The sequence below is a fragment of the Primulina tabacum genome, chromosome 6 (genome assembly GCF_025594145.1).
Source record: "Primulina tabacum isolate GXHZ01 chromosome 6, ASM2559414v2, whole genome shotgun sequence".
Classification (NCBI taxonomy): Eukaryota; Viridiplantae; Streptophyta; class Magnoliopsida; order Lamiales; family Gesneriaceae; genus Primulina; species Primulina tabacum.
In genome coordinates this window covers 3,847,976-3,869,687 of record NC_134555.1, presented here as the reverse complement: position 1 = coordinate 3,869,687, position 21,712 = coordinate 3,847,976, and the positions used below count along the sequence as shown (strand labels likewise).

At 32.0% G+C, this 21,712-nt stretch overlaps 1 protein-coding gene and 2 long non-coding RNA genes across 3 annotated transcripts; all 3 read left to right on the top strand.

The window, feature by feature from the left end:
* Positions 1–3,012: 3,012 nt before the first annotated feature.
* LOC142548825 (uncharacterized) lies at positions 3,013–7,152 on the top strand. Its single transcript, XR_012821000.1, has 3 exons — positions 3,013–3,723; positions 4,537–4,634; positions 6,601–7,152. It is a non-coding gene; the product is annotated as an uncharacterized LOC142548825 (long non-coding RNA).
* Positions 7,153–14,803: 7,651 nt separating this feature from the next.
* Positions 14,804–19,053, top strand: LOC142548824 (glucosamine inositolphosphorylceramide transferase 1-like). Its single transcript, XM_075657378.1, has 4 exons — positions 14,804–15,503; positions 15,994–16,116; positions 16,825–16,992; positions 17,177–19,053. The coding sequence occupies exons 1-4, from the start codon at positions 15,159–15,161 to the stop codon at positions 18,857–18,859; spliced, it is 2,319 nt and encodes a 772-aa protein (XP_075513493.1). The 5' UTR covers positions 14,804–15,158; the 3' UTR covers positions 18,860–19,053.
* Positions 19,054–20,159: 1,106 nt separating this feature from the next.
* Positions 20,160–20,997, top strand: LOC142548017 (uncharacterized). Its single transcript, XR_012820837.1, has 3 exons — positions 20,160–20,315; positions 20,423–20,630; positions 20,935–20,997. It is a non-coding gene; the product is annotated as an uncharacterized LOC142548017 (long non-coding RNA).
* Positions 20,998–21,712: the final 715 nt, after the last annotated feature.

Below are 21,712 nucleotides of genomic sequence, written 5' to 3'. Positions count from 1 at the left end.
TAGAAGCATTCATTTATATTAAAACATGTTCATTTATATTTTAAACATCTTCCTACATGTTAGAAGCATTCATCTATACTACTTTATTAAGTTTAAGACACTTAGAGTAACTAATTTTGGTGTCATGGTCTGTTTTAGTAATTATATATATTAATAAAATGTTAAAACTTTAATGCAAGTTATATGTGGTTTAGTGGATAGAGTCATTGTTTTTTTGTGTTTATGTCATAGGTTCAATTATCACTGAAGTCATTTTTTTATTCTTTTATTTTTCATTTTATTTTTTAATTTATATATCAAAATTACAGTGTAGTCCTTCACTATTTCTTATAATTATATTTTGATCCTCATTTAAATGTAAATCAAATGAATTTTAAAAAATATTATACAAGCACGCAACATTTTTTTATTCTTTTATTTTTCATTTTATTTTTTAATTTATATATCAAAATTACAGTGTAGTCCTTTTCTATTTCTTATTATTATATTTTGATCATCATTTAAATGTAAATCAAATGAATTATAAAAAATATTATACAAGCACGCAACGCGTGCGTCGATGTACTAGTTTATATTAATCTTCTGCAATTTAGAGATGATTCTATTCTGAGCACCTTGCGTTTAATGTAAAATTTATATAAAAAAACATGAAAAATTTGATTAAAAAAACGTAAACAAATAAAATTTAACCAATATATAGGATCGAGAGCTTGCCACTTTACAAAAAACTATAGCTAGAGGTAATCGTGCAACTCAAATTTTTTAAATTGCACAGCAGCCCAAGTTAATGGTTCGATCGCTCTAACCATCAACACGAACAATTAGTGCCCCTCAACAAATTCTCTCAAATAATTACACTTTTTTCAATCAATGAGAATCAAATACTTGACTTTGACTTTGATACTAATTGTAGGATCGGAAGCATATCACTAGGATCAGAAGCATATCGTTTTACCAAAATCTACAACTGATGGTAATGAAGTAATTCAAATGTTTTAAACCGCATAAGAGCACTACCTAACATGGAGAATTGTTAGACCTCAACACAATATCTTATAACTAATTCAATAATGTTAAATTTACAACAAATATATCGTATATTGATATTTATACTAACTATATCGTGATATTTTTTATTATTTTATGAAATTTTTTATATTAAATTTTTGATGTTATAAAAATTATCTTTCAAATTTTATTGTCCCTAAGATGACTCCGGCTTTATCCAAAAAAAAAAAAAAAAAAGGAGTGTGAACGACATAAATTATCATATAAATGGACACAAAAGCTGGCGAAACTTATGCGTCCATGTCATAAAAGAATAACTGTACCTACATGTACCTATTCTAGAGTCTAGAGATTGAAAAGTCTTGCTATTTACTCATTTGCCCCTATTTATTTCAGTAATTTCCCTTTGCCCCCGGTAATTTTATAATCACCATTTTACCTTTATAAAATTTTAACAATTTATCATTATTTCATTAAAAAAAACAATTTATCATTATTTATACTAAAACAATGGAAAAAAAAAACGTAAATTTCTTATTAAAAAAGTTATACTAAGACGCAATGCATACATAAAAAATCTCGATTCTCTTTTTATTATCATGTAAGCATTTACTTGCTATCAATATCAAGATTCACCATTTTCGATGAGAGTAGGTTTCTTGTGAGACAGTATCAAGAATCTTTATATGTGAGACGGGTTAACTCTACCGCTATTCACAATAAAAAGTAATATTTTTTCATGGATGACCCAAATAAGATATATGTTTCACAAAATACGACTCGTGAGATCATCTCATACAAGTTTCTGTTCTTCGAGGGTTGTACTTGGATGAATGAGCTCAATTTATGTATACATATCAAATTTTAATAATAATTTTAGGTCTTAATTTGAAATGATACTCGTATCAGATTTATTTGAAATTCATTATAATAATCAGAAAAAAAAATTAATTTTAACAAAAACGGAATTTTAAATTTTAATCCAAATAAATTAAATTGAAATCTATGCAGAAATGACTTCTCGAATCTTAATGTGGATTAGAGTCAGCAAGATTAGCACCCAAAAAGCACTGATTAGATACCACATTCCCCACTTTTCCCATGATTAGAAAATTACAGGGGCATAAATGTCAATCCCCCCAAATTTTGCCTACATCTAGATATCATATACATATATTTAGAAAAAAGATATTATATATATTTTTTAAAGATTACGACTCTTGTGAGACGGTCTTACGAATCTTTATATGTGAGACGAGTCAACCCTATCGATATTCACAATAAAAAAAAATATTTTTAGCATAAAAAGTAATATTTTTTCATATATGACCCAAATAAAATATCCGTCACACAAAATACGATTCATGAGACCGTCTCACGTGAATTTTTGTTTTTTAAAATTATTTCATGCAAAGATTTTTTGTCAGTATAAAATAAGATATGAATTCTACTAATCTCTTGATATTATTATTCCTTTTGAAGTGACAAATCCAACAAAGATTTTATCTCACTGGATTCCATATTACCCAAGTATCACCACATCATTATATAATACTAATAAATTATTATAAGATTATTTTACGAATCAATTTTGTGATATAAAATTCTGACCTGACGAAACTTATAAAAATATCAAATTTTATCTTGAAACTATTATTTTTCATGATAATTATGAATGCATCTACCCTTTCATCGATAAAAATTAGTCAAATCGTCTTGTAGTAAACAAACTCTAAATAATATTATTTTATAGAATTATAAACTTTAATGTGGTAAATAACGAATTTAATAATTGTTATGTTTCCTTGTCTCGTTTTGATTGTTGCTGCATGCAATTTTTCCACTACCGTCAAACCCTAATTCGGACCAGTTCCATTTAGATGAAACACATGGCTGAATTGTTATTATTATTATTATTATTTTTAAAAAAAGAAGAAGACCACAACTGCTTTTTATTTAATAATAATTTCTTATGGTTTGATAAATTTTTTCAATAAATAAAAGATTAATGTTTGTCGATATATGTAGTTGAGAGTTGAAACCCATTTTTATCGAGTCTTTGGCTCTTGGATTTTAGCTTAAACTTGATTTCTCATGCTCAACATAATTAATCTTGTCCTTCCATCTGTTTCCCAAACATGGGGTTTCCTCAAGAAATCTGCGTTGGTCAAATTCCGCTGGATTCTGTCCCACCACCATTAGTATTTTCTTCTTGATAAAATGTGAGTCTATATACATGCTGTAGATATATTGAGGAAGTGAAAGGGAGCTTTGTGCTGATAAAGAATGGATTTTTAAGGGGGGAAAAGGAGAAAGATCTGGGTTTTAAGCGGATAAATGAGGGATTTAGCAATGGTGTTTACAGATGAACTCTCTTAGTCGTTTTATAAGTGGGTTTTTTATTTTGTGAAAAAGGTTTTTGATTTTCAGCTGCTATGTTCAACGGTGCAATAATTGAACTTTTCAGGGGAAATAGTAGAAAGTAGGGGCGGGGACAGGAATATTTGAATTGGGTTTTTGATATAGTGGGTAGAAATCTTGAAATATAGAGAGAAAATGATATCTTCGGGTATAAATTTGGTAATGACAGTGATTGGATTTGCGGTGAGTACTTTGTTCATAGTCTTTGTATGCACAAGGCTCATTTGGGCTCGGATTCGATTGAGCGTGTCGAGACGGTCCTTTTCCAGGGCTCTTAGATCTGATCTTAGCAGTGTAAGCATTTGTTTTCACTTCTTTTTTTGTAATTCTTGGATCTGTTTTTCGTGTGGATGCAGATTTCAAGTCCCTTGTTTATCATATTATTTTTGTTTATCATGTCTGGACTCTTTATTTTACCACCTGATTTGAAACAATAAATCAAGCCCTGCCAATAACCGAATTAGTTCAGTAAATCTGATCAGCAATGGCTCTAAAGTGGTATGGTCATCGAAACGTGACACTTGGACTGATTTATGTGAGTAAAAAGATTTGAGGCGTAGCGATGCCGTAATTAGAACATTAGGTTTACATGTATTTTAGTTCTTCATATTATAGACTATGAAAAAACATGATCCTGTGCTCACCTTGCATTTTTCGCATTAACTGAATTTGCTGCATGGAAACCAACGCATTATATATGTCTTGGATCATAATTTTTATGGGTAATTGTTTGAGTTTCAAACATGAGTTGCATCTTTGGTCAATTAAGTTTGACTGTGTGTCATCAATTTGGTATTTTGCTATGTTTGTTTCCTGGAGTAGTTCTGAAGTTCTTCTCATGTTTGAGCATTTTCGGACGGAATATTGTTTATTATGCTTTTTCACTTGTACATACTTCTCTCCATCACTTCATTATGGCAGTATACATAGGGAGCCCGACTTTTACCAAATTAATACTCCTATACGTTTTGATTCAACAGTTTCTTTTGTTGTTTTTTCATTGTATACTTTGTTATTCTATAATGACAATTGAGAATCTTCATTGTAGCTTGGATAGCTTTAAACTTTCAGATCTGAATGATTGTTTATCTGACTTGTTTTATACAGTTGGAGCATGGCCTTCATGGCCTTGAGCCTATTGTGGTATCAAATTTTCCTACAAAGAAGTATCAAGAATTATGCTTCTCCTCGAAAGAAAATGCTCTGTAAGTTAATCAATCTTCTATGACTTTGTATCAGTCCTCTGAATCATTTTTTTCAAAATTTTAATGGGAGTTGAGTTTTTGCTGAAGAGATATTCACTTGCATTGATTTTGAGTCGGTTGTTTATAGACATAGAAGATACTTAAAAAAACTGAAGTTCTTTGACTTTGCTCAAGTGTTTCCCATTTATTACTTTATAAAGTAGAAATTGGATTAATTTCATGTATTTGTTTTCACCTCTTTTTTGGTCGAAAAAGTTTCAAGTGTATAAAGTCAAACAGAAATATTAACATAAAGCTTTCTTTTTTTTTTAAAAAAAGAAAAGAAATATTAACATGAAACTGTTAGAGCTTTCTTTTTTTTTTAAAAAAAGAAAAGAAATATTAACATGAAACTGTTAGATTTCTGATCCAGAGTTTCACATGATTTCTTGGAAGAACTGTGAATTGATCAAACATTTATGTTTAAAGAGTATATACCAAATTTTGGCAGCATCCCTTCGTACTTTGTCCCAATATAAACGCTGTCACTATGCCAGTAAATTCATTAAAATGTTGAGTGGGGCATATTCTAAGTGTCATTACGATTTAAAACAGGTTCTCTGTGAAATCCGGTGAGATCATGATCGTAAACCTTGTTTTGACCATAATTATTGAAAGCCCTTAGGCATCACTTAAAGCTCAGCCTTTGTACCTCAACACAAGGTCAGGCTAAGCCCTTTGAAGCCTAACCTTAGTGTGCTTCAACCTTGAAGCCTAACTTTGATGTGTTTCAAAGACTAAAGGCAATAATTGTAAAGATTGTAAAATTGTAGTGAAAGATCGATCATAGATAAAATGTCCAAGGCTTATCAAGGTATGAATTATTTTCGGGGCTCAAGTGTAAGTAGGAAAGCGGGTGCATCCTTTACTGAAATCAGTCATGTAATGCACAGGATATGCATACGCCACAAATTATTTGATCTTAGACTTCCGTGTTTAGTGAGCTTCGATGTTTAGGAACTTTTTAAATATAGACTTTGCTGTTTAGTGATTTCAAATGACGGGGAAAAAACATCAAGTAAATTTGATCTATATCTAAGATAATAAACAAGAAGAAATGGACTGTATGATAAATTCAGTGGATCATGCTCCAAAAAGACCCAAAATAACTAAAGCAGGCTCAGGCTTGATGTATATTGTATATTTACATTAAAAGAAGTGAGTTTGTTTTAGTAGACTCTCTCCCCAAACTTACCAAGTAACTAGTTACCATGAGGGGCTGTTGTTTATCGCATAGCTACAGATTGATGACGTGCAAAAATGTTTCACTCTGTAGCTCGAATTTGAAACGTGCAAGGAAATTTGAATTTAGATGTTATTGAATTATTGGATTTTAGAAGGTACAAGTCTCTTGGAAGTAAGCTACGCATCACTATTTCCATGAATGTTATGATTGTCTTTTTTATGCCTCGACAGACATTGTTTTGAATTTTTATATTTGATGGAAACTTTTGTTTGAAAAACATTTTCAAATAAATCGTTCTGAAATCGTTTCGCTAACGAACCTTGAAATTGCTTCTTTCGTTGTGCTCGTTTCTCATTCTTCAATTGTGCTTGGTAACTGGTCGGTCTGCTTTTGCTCGTCACTGTATTCAAACGGTATTTTTATACCCCATTCAGAATACTAGTTATTCTACCTTTTTTGTCCCCTTTAAGAATCTATTGCTAGTGTTTTTTGTGAGAACTGTCATATCTTCTGCTTGCTGTGGAGCTAGCAGAGTGGTGAAGGTGGACTAATCTAAGATTCAAAAAATTTGTCGGTGAGTGATCATCTTCTACGAGCCCTACGATCCCTCCTGCTCTGCTTTGTTTGCTCAGTTTGGACAATTATTTTTCGAACATTAATCGAGAATCTAAACGTGTTTGATGGATTATTTACATATATGTTATTGATACTCTTATAACATAAAAAAAGTCCTACCCGCAGGTGCACGGTATGCCTATCTGAATACCATGATGAAGATACATTACGCATCCTCCCCGTATGCGGCCACTACTTTCATGCAACGTGCATCGACATTTGGCTTCACAGGCACTTCACGTGCCCCGTATGTCGAATTTCTCTTCGTGAACTCCCAGAGAGACGGTGGTGCATGCAACCGATGTTCAGCTCAGCTATCAGATCCCAGTACACAATGCAATCCATCTATTCACATTACTGTCATTGCATGTTAAGCGGGCAAAGGCCTTCTTCGAGATCACATGAAAACCAAGTGATGGATACGATTGAGGAGGCGCATTGCGAAACCGAGGGGGTTCGAGCTGACGCTAGAGACAGCAACTACGTGGCGATTGAACGGAAACTGGGGAGCCCCTCTGATCAATGAGCATGATTCTCGTGAGTCACAGCTTTCCATTAATGGGTGTAGATTGCTACTTCTCTTTGCCATACACGATGCTTTTTTATTATTAATTTTTTTTTTTTTTGGTTTCTGTATATATAAATGGCGGCTTTAGATTTTTTCTTTCTTTTTTTTTTGTTAAAAAAAATTAATATTCTGAAAGTGAAAGAATCTCTCTTTTATCTCCCTCGACTTGTTTGTTTTCTTTATTATTATTTTAAGAAAATAAACAATTAAGAACATATTTTTTTATTTTCGAGAATAATTCTTTCTCATATTGAAAATTCATTATATGTATTTCCCTATATACATACAGAAGCTTCTTACTTTAAAATTATACACTATATTAAAATTCATTGTATATATAGTACATAAACTGCGTCGCATGACTTGATCCGTATACAAAGTAGAATGTATTTCAAATTATATTATTAATTGGTGAACTTCATATTTATTTTAATTAACATGAAATACTATATAAAAAGACAAAAACTTGTGTGAGACGATCTCACGGGTCGTATTTTGTGGGACGAATATCTTATTTGGGTCATCCATGAAAAAATATTACTTTTTATGCTAAGAGTATTACTTTTTATTGTGAATATCGGTAGGGTTGACCTGTCTCACAGGTAAAGATTCGTGAAACAGTCTCACAAGAGACTTACTCATATAAAAGGCAAAAACTTATGTGAGACGGTCTCACGGGTCGTAATTTGTGAGATGAATCTTTATTTGGGTCATCCATGAAAAAGTATTACTTTTTATGCTAAGAGTATTGCTTTTTATTTTGAATATCGGTAGGGTTGACCCGTCTCACAGATTAAGATCCGTGAGACGGTCTCACATGAGACCCACTCCATATAAAAATTTGACAAGTGAATTTAAAGTTTTCAGATAACAAAAATACATTTGAAATTTATCGATTCAAACACATCTTTAGTTTATTATCTTAAAGTTGATTGAAATTTTCCTTCAAAATGGAATAGTATAATATATTTATATTAATAATAAATAAAATTGAATAGTAAATTTAATCTTATATTGTACATTTGATATATTGTTTAAATCAGGACTTGGGACCAACTTTATTTTATATTCACATTTCAAATCCATGGTAGGATGTGAAATTTCTTGTATTACTCAATTTTATTTTATTTTTGTTTCAATTTCCAATTCATTTTCCAATCTTGTAATTTGAAATTCAAATCTTCTGGTTTGAAACTTACTACAAATCAAGATCTTTTCATCTAAACACAACATTCGATTATTCTACAAATCTTATTAGAACAAGACTTTATAAATTTCCTATAGTTTTTTAATTGATATCAACTTATAATATAAATAATTAATTTATTGGCAAATCCCCTGCAGTCTGTGTATATGCTCCAAACTTTTTTTTATATCTAATTTTTGAACTAACAGGTTCAAATTATTGAGAATTAATTAGAATATATGTGACAACCTCAATTCAAGATGAAAATAATGCATATTAGCCACTTAAAGAATTATTCTCTTTCACCTTTTTCTCCACTTTCAGACTCTTTTTTTCAGTTTTTTAACAAAACATAAACCTTTATAAGATGGGTTTTTTTTTAAAAAAAACAAATCAGATCGACTCTGTCAGATAAATACGATGGTTGAGACTTAATCTTTATAATACACTTTTGGCAAAAACTTGTGTGAGACGGTCTCACGGACCGTATTTTGTGAGACATATCTCTTATTTAAGTTATCAATGAAAAAATATTACTTTTTATGCTAAGAGTATTATTTTTTATTGTGAATATCGGTAAGGTTGACCCGTCTCACAAAATACATACTCTCCACTTTTAAGTCTTTGATTTCTTGTTGACATGTTCCTCACGTTTTCTTATTTTATATATATATATAACTTTGTCCAAATAGATAATAAAGCACTAACATTAAATTATTGGGGGGAGCATTGCTTCCAGAAGGTGATTTGACAAATGGACAAATAATGTATCAAACATTTTCGAACCAAAAAAAAAGTAAGTAATGATTGGCTTATTTCGCTGTGGGTTTATAATTTTTTTTATATATATAAAATAACATTGTCCATCCATTCAGTGATAATTAAATCAAATCAAAATATTATTCTTTTCAAAAAAAAATCAAAATACAAATAATAAATAAGGAATGTGGGACGATTCACAAAATAGAAGACGAAACGCGTCCACACTCTTAAAATATCCAAATGGAAAATGAAGAAGAATTGACATTTTCCAAAGATGAACCCAACGCCATTTCTTGGAAATTTAATTGAATATGACGTCCATGTATATAAATTTATCTGTGTTTTCACATTGACTTGAAAAATTATAGAAAAACATATTATTTTTTAATATGATATAAAAAAATTATTGGGACTAGTTAATATATTTAACTGATGTATATTTAATGATTACAAGTAGATTAATAACATGATATATTGGATCAATTAAATTTTGATGACCGAGAGTTTTGTATCACAAATCTTTTTTTATGTTTAACTGATATATAAGTATATCGAACTTAAAGCTGAAGTTCAACTCATAGTTACAAGACTGAATTACTGGATAGAGTCTTTTGTACAAACAATATATGAATTTTCAGAAATCCACGAGCACTATCTATCGTGTATGATTGTCATAAAGGACGGTGACGCGAAAAATACGAGATTAACGGCTATCATATTTGAAACATATATAATATTTGATTTTATTGATCGTTAGAACCAAGTCTATAAAAAAAATATTGTAAATCAGTTAGGCTATCTGAAATTATCACAAAAGGAGGGCCAATATGACTGCTTATCAAGACTTTTTGCACATGCTTAAATATTATATCAAATAATTAAGATCAATTTGTTCTTAATATTTCATTTCGAAATACTTGTAAACTGACAATTAATGTATTTTTCAGTGTTATTTAAGTAAGTAAGTAAGTTAATCTAAGAATTTCAGTTAGGTAGCGATAAAACCCGACTGAATAGAGTTGTTACAAAAATTGTAATTTCCAAAGTCTTCTAGTGAACTTCATTCACACAAAGAAGAAGAGACGATGTAGATATGGATTGGATCGATCCATATTACAGATATATAAATGTAAGATCGTCTCACAAGATAGATACTCGTCAAATTTGTATATCTAGATATAGATATGTTAAATTAAATTAAGAAATTATATAAGCCTTATTTTATTTAATATTTTTATGATCAATACGAGGCTTTAATAACGAGAACCATACGGAATGATTAGGAAAAATGTTATCAAATTTCACATTAAAAAAATGTTGTATAAATATAAAAGTGTAAGTTTCTATTTAGAAAAATACAGTTAAATGATTTCGTCATTACATGTGGGGAAAATTAATAGCACAATTTATAGTATGATTAAATGATAGTAAGTTATGAAATTAGTGGATTAAAATTTTTTACTATTACGGATTAAAAATTTATAATTCGACTGTTGATTGAACCGGTCAAGCATGGCTTTGGGAAACCTCTTTTGTTTAACCTAAAATACCTCATTATTTTAAAGTTTTCTTTCATATTTTAAAGGAGTAAAAACTAATAGACAAAAATTTGTGTGAGACAGTGTCACGGGTCATATTTTGTGAGACAGATCTCTTAATTGAGTCATCAATGAAAAATATTACTTTTTATTGTGAATATCGGTAAGGTTTGATCCGTCTCACAGATAAAGATTCGTGAGACCGTCTCACAAGAGACCTACTCAAACTAATAATTATTTTTAAAGTTATTTAAAATAATCTATTATTCACAAAAAAAAAATCAATAATATTCTCTTCAATTTTATTTAAAAGTAAAAAAATATAAATATAAATTAAATATTAAGTAGCTTTATTATGAGACGGTCAATTGCGTCCATATTTACAATAAAAAATAATACTTTGACGTAAAAAATAATATTTTTTCATCGATAATCCAAATAAAATATTTGTATCATAAAATTAATCTTTGAGATTCATCTTAGGAAAAAAGAAGTTAATCGTCACATTAATTAATGACAAAATGCAAAGTTTAGGTAAATTAAATGGTGGGGGCCGAAAATACATAACCAACTGCCTAAATGACACCTCATGAAATAGATAAAACGAAAATCTAGATATATCTAATGAATAATCAATAAATAAAAAATAGTTAAATATTTATATTTTAAAAAGCCTTCTATGACTATATATGTCTTCGATTTAATAAAATTATTAAAAAAAGCGAATTTCACAAATATATTTTTATTTTTAATTAATAAGTGTTTTGATATGATATAAAAAATTGTTGCATGTATTTCGTGAGTATAAATATATCGGTAAAATAATAAACAAAATAATATTAAATATTTGTGGTCTATATTTGTGGTCTATATTTGTGATTGTAAAAGAGTTAATTTTCACATTGAATTTGTGGAACAATATTGTTTACGAGTGCTCTAATCAAACACAGCCACTCTTATAAGATCGTTTCATCTGTCCATTTTGTGAGATAAATCTCATATTTAACCGACACGAGAAAAATATTATTTTTTATGCTAAAATTTTTTATTTTTCACTTTAAATATGAATCGAATCAACATGTCTCACATATCGTTTTACAATAAACCTACTCAACAATGTGTAAGGTATAGCTTGGTACATGAGATAAGAGAGGGATTGATAAATAATCATTTCTTATCCCACGTTTGGTACCTTTTTAGAAAGCCCATGATATTATCATGGACCCGTGATAAATAATTTTATATATGGATAAAATATCCATTTTATGAGATGTGATAATTTTAATTTAATTATAAAAACAACACAGATGACTTAATTGCCATCAATATATAAAAATCATAAACCCTATTGTTCTCTCATTTTACTTGTAGGTAGAAATTAAAATCAAATAAATATTTTTATATATTATATAATATGATAATTATATAAATGAACTCGAGATTATTATATAAAATGATTTGTATAAATCTCAATAAAAGTATTAGTATCACTCAATTAACCTTAAAAATTTATATTTGACTTGACTAACAAAATTAAGGGCTCAATTATCATATTATATAATATATAAAATTAGGTAAAAAAATAAATCATGCAAGCACTTTCGGCGCATGAACATATAAGAAATATGAACTCAAGCAACAAATTTGAAATTATAAAATTTATTATAATAAAGTTAATTTTGTCATTACAATCTAATACATAAATTTAATCACTCTTATTAAAATCATACCAAACATTAAATATAATATCCTACATCTTATTTATCATTAACTTATCATTATATTATATATCACATGTTTATCTTATCATGTGTACCAAACTATGCCTAAGATTATTGTGAGACGATCTCACAAGTTTATACTTGTGAGACGAGTTGATCTGCCAAGAACAAGAATATTCTTAACATAATTTTTTTTAAGATAAATCGTATTAAGTTGGATATTTGCCTTAAAACTAACCGATAAAACAAAAGAATTTTTGTGTTTAATTATTGGACAAAGGTGACAGTGACCCCTGATCGGATCAAATATGATGCTTTAGCCAAGATTTAATTTAATTTTTTAATAAAATAAAAAATTTGCCAATCTTTTTCTGTGTAGATGTATTCTGCGTTGTAAATGGGATTCATTTTCTATAGTTCCAAGCTTAAAGGCAACAAAATCATCGGCCCCTAATTTTTTTTTTCAAGAAAAAACAAATCACATCTGAATAATTTATTTTGTTAAATCTTGTATCATCCTACCTTTTATAAAATCAACATGTTATGTAAATAAAGTTAAAATTTTACTGATAAACAATGATATAATCTGAAATTTTTAAGCAATAACTAATGAATTGAACATAATGTCGATTTTGTAAATAAAAAAATATTAATAAGTGTACAAAACGGGAAATCCGATGTAGTTCATTGAAATAACAAAAAACTCGTATGAGGTGGTTTCACATGTCAATTTTGTGAGACGAATTTTCTATTACATTTGCAAAATGAAAAATATTATTTTTTATGTCTTGTATTTGGATTCTTGGAGTCATTGTATATGCGGCGAGGGTTAGACCTTCAAAGATTCGGGTGAGTTTCGAGTTCAATAATCCATATGTGGCTAATATTGATGAATTTATCGTTTATAGAGATTTGATTTTGAAGTGAATGTACTATAATTTGGCACTTCATTGATGAACCACATCTAGCTATTGTGACAAACACAAGTAACATTCTATGTGGCTAATAGTAATGAATTTATCGACGTCATGAATTCTCTATCTTCTCACGCCGCGTTTCACCTGATTTTGGTGCAAAAAAATTCGAACGATTTCTTGAAATTTAGCAAATAGATATAATAATTCCGGCACCAAATTTCTGAACAACTACAATTACTTCTAGGCAAAAACATGTGTGAGATAATCTCACGGATCGTATTTTGTTAGACGGATCTTTTATTTGGGTCATCCATAAAAAAATATGCTAAAATTATTACTTTCTATTGTGAATATCGGGTTGACCCGTCTCACAGATAAAGATTCGTGTGACCGTCTAGCGAAAAAACCTGCTATTACTTCTAAAAAAACTTTAAAAAAATAAAAATCAAGAGCAACCACAAACACAGTGATGAAACTTGCAGGGAATTGATTTTGGATTCTTCGTAACCCCGAACTTGTGGCTTGTGTTGTTTGTTTCTCCAGGCACAGATTTCAAATACACGGTCCATACTTCATTACGTGATATCTTACTTATTTCAATGAAGCTCTTGTTCTTCGTCGGCATGGTGGAGGTTCAAAATGGAGGGAAACAAATGCCAATAAAATTAAGAGTAGATCTCTTGTGAGACGGTCTAACGAATCTTTCTCTATGAGACGGGTCAACCTTATCGATATTCATAATAAAAAGTAATATTATTAGCATGAAAAATAATATTTTTTCATGGATGTCCAAATAAGAGATCCGTCTCATAAAGTACGATCAGTAAGACCGCCTCACACAAGTTTTTGTGTTAAATTAAATAATAAAATTATTATTAGCAGAATTGAAAAATACATTAGGCCATTGTGGTAATGTAGGATGCAACAGAGAGCTAAAATTAAGAAAACTTAGATCTAACTACGTGTAAGGATATCAATGTCAAATAATCGGTATTAGTTGAATTTAGTGGTTTCACTTGAAAAATGACCAAAACGAAAAAAATAACAAGATATCGAATGAAAACTAAACATTGACAATTTATATGGTCAAAATGCAAAGTAGAGTAATTTATATTATTGAATTTGTAATTTTAATATGCTAATAATTTTTTTTAAAAAAAAATCACTCTAACTGCGTATTTTCTCAGCTAATTCCAGAAAATAAATGGAAGGGATTGACTCAAAACATTCAAATGTAATGACTCGTTCTACGATCCGGACCATTCTGGAAAAATCCAAGGCACAATCCAACCAGTCAACCAAACGCGGCCTTAATGGTCAAAATTTCTTGATCCCCAAACCAAAGAGAATCAAGATATACATCATCATCGTAATCCCATAAATTATTATTATATGTATAAATGTTTAGACAAAAATTTGTGTGAGACGGTCTCACAGGTCGTATTTTGGGAGACATATTTATTATTTGGGTCATCAATGAAAAATCATTATTTTTTTATACTAAGAGTATTATTTTTTTTATGAATATCAATATACTTAAACTCATCTCACACATAAAGATTATTGAGACGATCTCAAGAAAACGAATTATTATGTTTGAATATGAAAAACAAACATATAAATATAAATATAAATGTCATGAAACTGTAAATCCAAAAAGAGGGTTTACAGCGTTTCTCCTTCCTCTCCCCCTCGAAAACCGGCCGCGGTTTTTGTTGTCTCCTTCCCAGGTTCAATTTTTCAAAGATCCAACAATCTTTTTCAGAGGAAGAAGAGAAAGACGAAATCCAACGACCCAGAAGCAAATAGAGCTATAATCCCGTTAAAACCTCTGCCAGTTTCTGTTCTTGTAATTGAAGTTTATTATTTTTTTTCGCGATCATATCAAGCTTAAATGCTGCATGCATAAGGCTGGCCCTGAGCATCGGCGCTGAGAATTTACCGGCAGTATAGAGCTCCACCCCACCCATTATTAGTTTCCTGCCTACAGAAATGGTTTCAATTCCAATTGTGACTTCCGGTGGCGGTTCTGGTCTGTGGTTCAGGTGGAGGTGGCACAGCGGAAATGGTGGTGGGAAGAGCGGCGGCGGCGGTAATAAGAACGGAAACGTTTTGAATAGTAACGGTGAGCAGTGTGCCGTGTCTTCAGCGTTTGCGTATTTCTTGTTCTCGTTTGTCGTTTTGGGGTTGACTGGGAGTTTATACGGTCGGCTTGTGCTCACCTCTAACGTGCGCTCGGAGGTTACCTCACTCGGCTGCGCAGAAGACAATGAGGGTTCTTGGGCTATCGGCATTTTCTATGGGGACTCGCCCTTTTCTCTCAAGCCCATCGAAGCGGTCAGTTACCGTCTTTCCATTTTCCCAAGTACTTGAAGAAAAAAAATGAATTTTTTTGTGATTTTTACAGAAAACAGTTTGACTTCCGATAGTAAATACATTAATTTTGTGTTTCTTTTAAATTTCTGGAACATATGAATTAGTCGATCATAGTACAGATGTGGTTTCTTAAATTAAGAGTTATTGTAAGATTTCTTTATCCTGTTCGTATGTTGACCATGTCTTCTTGTGTTTAAGATTTCTTGGTGACAGTGAACAAGATCCAAGTTTGAATTTTTCCTTTCTAATTTTCCAGTTTCTTGCCCGATAGTGGATTTAAAATAATTTAATATTCCTCAGGTCTTTCTTTTACTTTCTTGATTGCTTCTTCCTTTATTTTCTTTTGTTTGAAGTTTTTAAATAGGTAATTTTGGGGATCTGGAACACTGGGTCTTTCGTCAAATTTTCATTTTTTTTTCTCACCTCCGCGATTCTTTGTTTTTTTTTCCAGATGAATATATGGAAGGACAAGAGTGCAGCATGGCCTGTAGCCAACCCTGTGGTTACTTGTGCATCACCTTCTAATGCAGGATTTCCCAGTAATTTTGTTGCTGATCCTTTTCTTTATCAGCAGGTAATTTCTGTTTTTCTTATTCTTTTTATTTTATAAATTTTGAACTTAGTTTGTCAATACAATGTTAAAATATCCAGAATTTTTTATCTCTTCTCTGCATGTATGGTTTAGTATAAACTCATCCAAGTTGTTTATAGGATGCATCGTTTTCCTTTAATAAAATGATATAATGTTTTTTTAAGTTGTCGACGAATCTCATAGAACCGTCTCTCTCTTGTATTTTTTATACGTTTTCAGTTACCCATATGCTGGAGTTTTGATGTATGGGATTTTTTTTCGTTTAAGTGTTTTGTTTTAAAGTTAATTTGAGTTGGGATTCTCTAAAGATCAGACAGAAAATCATCGTTATCAATTTGAGAAACTTACTTTTTATTCAACGTGGTTCGTTGTACATGTATTGATTCTTGACGATCGCGGGAAGAGAATCACGTCTAAAAGTTTCACCATGCGTGTAGCATAAGCATGTAATATGCATATAGTTGCTAGAAATATGGTGTTCATATGTTTTGTCTACGTTATCGAGACGCATATGGATTGTTGTAGATTTGACAAGATAAAATGATTGGGCCTACTAAATCAGTAGTGAGCTCGAGACAAAATGTGTGTGATCATTTGTGCTCTAAGATTAGCTGAATCTCAGTGCCATATTTGAATGTTTAAATAATGCTCGTGTGATCACTCTGGCTGATTTTGAGTTTCGTTATTCAGGATGATGTCCTCTACCTGTTTTATGAAACAAAGAACTCGATTACAATGCAAGGCGACATTGGAGTTTCGCGGAGCGTAGATAAGGGAGCAACGTGGCAGCATTTGGGTATAGCCCTTGATGAAGATTGGCACTTATCATATCCATACGTCTTCAACCATAATGGAAATGTGAGATTTCAAGTGCATTTGATTTTGCATTAATTAATGCCACTTCTTTCATCTTTAATTTGGAAGCCCAGTTATCATAAATAATGCAGTTTACACCTAGTAAACCGATTTGTTATTTTTTTCTAAAAAAATTCTTGATTGATTCTTTCAACTTGATAAGTTTCAAATGTACATTTTTTCACAGATATATATGATGCCAGAGGGTAGTGCGAAAGGGGAACTTCGTCTTTATTGTGCTACTAACTTCCCTTTGTCGTGGACACTGGAAAAGGTAATCATGAAGAAACCGCTCGTTGATGCTTTCATAATCCCTTATGAAGGAAAGTTCTGGCTTCTCGGTTCGGACCATAGCGGGATTGGCACCAAGAAAAATGGGCAGCTTGAGATATGGTACAGCAACTCGCCTCTTGGTCCGTGGAAACCTCATAAGAAGAACCCCATATATAACACAGACAATACCATGGGAGCTCGTAACGGAGGCAGGCCATTTGTGTACAATGGAAATATTCATCGTATTGGTCAAGATTGTGGTGAAACGTATGGCAAACGTACACGTGTGTTCAAAATTGAAGTTCTGACCAATAACGAGTTCAAAGAAGTCGAGGTTCCCTTGGGTGTTGAGGAGTCGAGGAAGGGGCGAAATGCTTGGAACGGTGCTCGTAGTCATCACCTTGATATTCAGCAGCTCCATTCTGGCGAATGGATCGCTGTTCTTGACGGGGACCGAGTACGCTCGGGAGATACAGTACGGCGCTTCATTCTTGGGTTGGTTTCAATTGTATCTGTGGCTGCATTTGTGGTACTCGTGGGAATTCTACTCGGGGTGGTAAAATGTATAGTCCCATTGAGTTGGTGCCCTCACAACATGGGAAAGAGAAGTGATACTTTCTTGACTTGGGAAAGGTCCAGCGTGCTATCTTCGAAGCTGAGACTATTTTGCAGTCGTTTGAATCGAGCAAGCTCAGCGCTTCGTGCCAGAATAAAATTGAGTACATATACTGGAATAATTATTTTGGCATTGGTTATCGTTGCTGCTGTGATACTAATGTGCACCGGGGTTGAGTATATATACGGAGGGAATGGTGCAAACGAGCCATATCCAATAAATAGTCACTACTCCCAGTTCACGTTGCTAACAATGACCTATGACGCTCGGATTTGGAATCTGAAAATGTACATAAAGCATTACTCTAGATGTGCCTCGGTCCGAGAGATAGTCGTTGTGTGGAACAAAGGAATACCTCCAGAACTAAGCGATTTCGACACAGCGGTTCCTGTAAGAATACGAGTTGAGAAGCAGAACTCGCTGAACAATCGTTTCAAAATTGATCCACTGATCAAAACTCGAGCAGTTCTCGAGCTTGATGATGACATCATGATGACGTGTGATGATATTGAAAGAGGATTCAAAGTCTGGCGAGAGCACCCTGACAGGATTGTAGGATTTTACCCTCGGCTTGTGGATGGGATCCCGTTCAAGTATAGAGGCGAGAAACACGCTCGCAAACATGACGGATATAACATGATTCTCACTGGGGCGGCTTTCATGGATAGTAAGGTCGCGTTCGAGAGGTACTGGAGCGATAATGCATCATCAGGTCGAGCATTGGTAGATGAATTTTTCAACTGTGAGGATGTATTGATGAACTACTTGTACGCGAATGGAAGCTTGTCCAGCGTGGTCGAATACGTTAAACCCTCGTGGGCGATTGATACCTCGAAATTTTCAGGAGTTGCAATTAGCAGGAATACCAAGGCACATTATGGAGTCAGAAGTAGCTGCCTGGCAAAGTTTGCTGATATGTATGGAAGTTTGGTTCACCGGAAGGTCGAATTCGGCCGAAGAACGGATGGTTGGGACTTATAGTTAATAGGACTTAGGACTCAAGATCAAGCGACATTGGGTGTGTGCTCGTGTATAAAAAAATTATAGGGTTGTGAATTCTGCTTGGGAGGGAACTTTTGTCGTGCATAGTTTTGGTATGTAAAATGTAAATTGTTTTGGATGAAATTGTGGTATTTATATCATTTTTAATGAAAAAAGGTACATTGAAATTGTTATTCTTGCACTTATTTGTATTATTATAATTATTATTATCTTAAAAAATAAATAAGTTTGCATTCATTGAACAATTAGATGATTGAATTTGAACGGTGAAATATATTTGACATGGTCGTTTTCTTAAAAAATAATTGTATATGATTGGTTTGTGATGTCACGGTAATAATACGAAAATGAGACAATATGGATTTTTACCTTAATTTCGAACACGACAAGGACAATCGCTAATTTATGAACATATTAATGTTCAATATCTTTTTCTTTTTTTTAAAAAAAATCTCATGACCAAAATGTAACCAAAATTCTTTTATTACGTGGGTAAATATTGTTTTAAACCATACAAGTTATCAAGAACTGACAAAAATGAAAGAACTTTTGAACTCGTGAAGTGGCTCAAGTACCTCGAATTCTTGCTTCTTTATTTTGTGTCCGAGAGATCCTGATTTGAGGTTTATTTCAAAAAAAAAATTTGGAACTTTCCAAGTTAGACTTTATTGGGATTTCCCTTTTCCTAAACTAAGACTGAAATCTTTAGAAATAATCAGAGAATTCACATTCTATTCTCTTGAAGAAAATGCATTCTTTTCCACTTGGTTATTTCCACCCCGATTCTCATCACCCCTTTCTTGATTTGTCTGTAACTTACTGAATTCATTTGGATTCAACTATATTCAATCTTGGTTCAAGATTTCTTCGTGCATCTGCCTAAAAAGTGCAATAATATTTCTGAACTATTTTTAAGGTAGGTCATTTCGAGTTGGGACGTTGAGAGGAAAGCAAGTCCTGTATGTCAAATGTGGAGTACGGATGGTAAAACCTTTGCATTTTTAGACTTCGTATGTTTGTAATTTTCACATGATTATGCATAAAATCTGGTTTTTTTTCCTAAAAAAAATGTTGAATTTGTCGAGACTTGATTATAACTCAACCTCAAAAGTTAGCTTGCAACGGTTAGAATCTGTCTCTGATCACTTTAAGATTGAGACTTGAACCTAACTCAACTCAAAACTAATTTAAGGGAGATGATTGTCCAAGTCCATATATGAAACTTTTTAAGAGATTTTATCCAACTTAGGTGGACAATTAACAGTTAATTCATGTTTAGGTTAATGCTGAAGCAGCAACACAGCAGATGCTGGATCTCTTCGACATCAATGGACTGATCCACTGTGGTATTTCCGGGAACCTCGACTCTTCCATGAACATTGGAGATGTCATAATTCCAAACCAATTCGTGAACTCTGGTTGTTGGGATTGGCTGGTAATTTACATCGGTCCGATCCATAACTTATGATCTGATCACATTTCATTCAATTTTCTTGTATAACTTTGATTTGATTTATTGTATTTTATCTTTTTTCTTGGTAGAAACCCAGTGCCCAAGTCCCAAAAAATGATTTTTCCACCCCTGAAGTTAAGAAATATTATATTCATAGGGGAGGAAATAGTTCTTTAGGGATGATTGGATATAGGACAGAGCAATTCTATTCTGATGCAGGAGAGGTTGATACTGCTCAACAACTACTCTGGTTTAATGTCTCTTAACAGTTGGCTCCAATAGGCTTCAGCTCTCCAGGTTAGCCTAACATTGTGGAGTACTTCCTCTCTTTCGTCAAACACATTTGTAAGACGGCAACGTACTATAACAACAGCCGGCGCCACCTATCTCACATCTATTCTATATATATGCCCTTCTACCGAAATTCGGATATTACTTATTGCAGGCTCTGCTACAAGTTTAAATTTGATTAGCACACATGACTTGTAACTCATCAGTATACATGATATACAAGATGGGATTCAGAATACGGAACATAGGATTTGGAATTACTTTGTAAAGTTGTATTGTAATTAAATTTATTTGAAATAAAACTATACAGGGAGTGGAGTTGGAAAAGTGTGAATTCAAGCCTATGCCTTGAGAATAATACCAAAGGTTGCACAATGAACGCCTCGTTCATTTTAACCGATAACGGATAATGCTGTGTTTGGTTATTGAGTTTAAAATGATGATCGCAAATCAAGTTTACAATATATTTTGGTTTCTATTAGGTTCATTTTTTAACAGATATTGTAGGAGGATTACACCAAGTGTTCAGTGAATAAAAAAAGTTGAGTTGAAACTCATGCCAATTAAGATTAAGACATTGTAGTTTTTGGATATATGAATGATAATGAAATGTATGATGGAAGAAAGCTGATAAAACCTCCTTTGTATGTTGTTACAGTTTGAAATAGTGTGTGTTTTATTGTTGTATTTGTGCTTGCTTGACATGTTTTATTTTGAATATTACGGGTTTCGACGACATGTTCAGCTTATCCGGAGGTTGATTGAGTGCATAAATTTGGTTGAAAGAAGTGTGTAGAAATCAAGAAATTGCTAAAGTTGATCATGCCAGCCCAATTTGCAGGAAAGAGTACATACAAGGACTAAAGATTCAGCCATACCCCTCTGCATCACGAGCCATTTGTCTGACTCTGTGAACATCTAAATTCCATGTAACCTTTAGGACAATATGTGACGTCCCAAACATTGCAACGTAGTCATACAACATGTGACGTCATATGCATAAAAATTTTCTTTTCAACGACGTAATAATATAATGCATATACGATAAAATAGTGCAATCATCACACTATCTACATCAGTGTAACAGA

Coding starts and splice junctions, on each gene's coding strand:
- LOC142548824 (XM_075657378.1), top strand. CDS start 15,159: ATGGTTTCAATTCCAATTGTGACTTCCGGTGGCGGTTCTGGTCTGTGG. Junction 16,117..16,824: donor ATCCTTTTCTTTATCAGCAG/GTAATTTCTGTT, acceptor TTCGTTATTCAG/GATGATGTCCTCTACCTGTT. Junction 16,993..17,176: donor TCTTCAACCATAATGGAAAT/GTGAGATTTCAA, acceptor ATTTTTTCACAG/ATATATATGATGCCAGAGGG.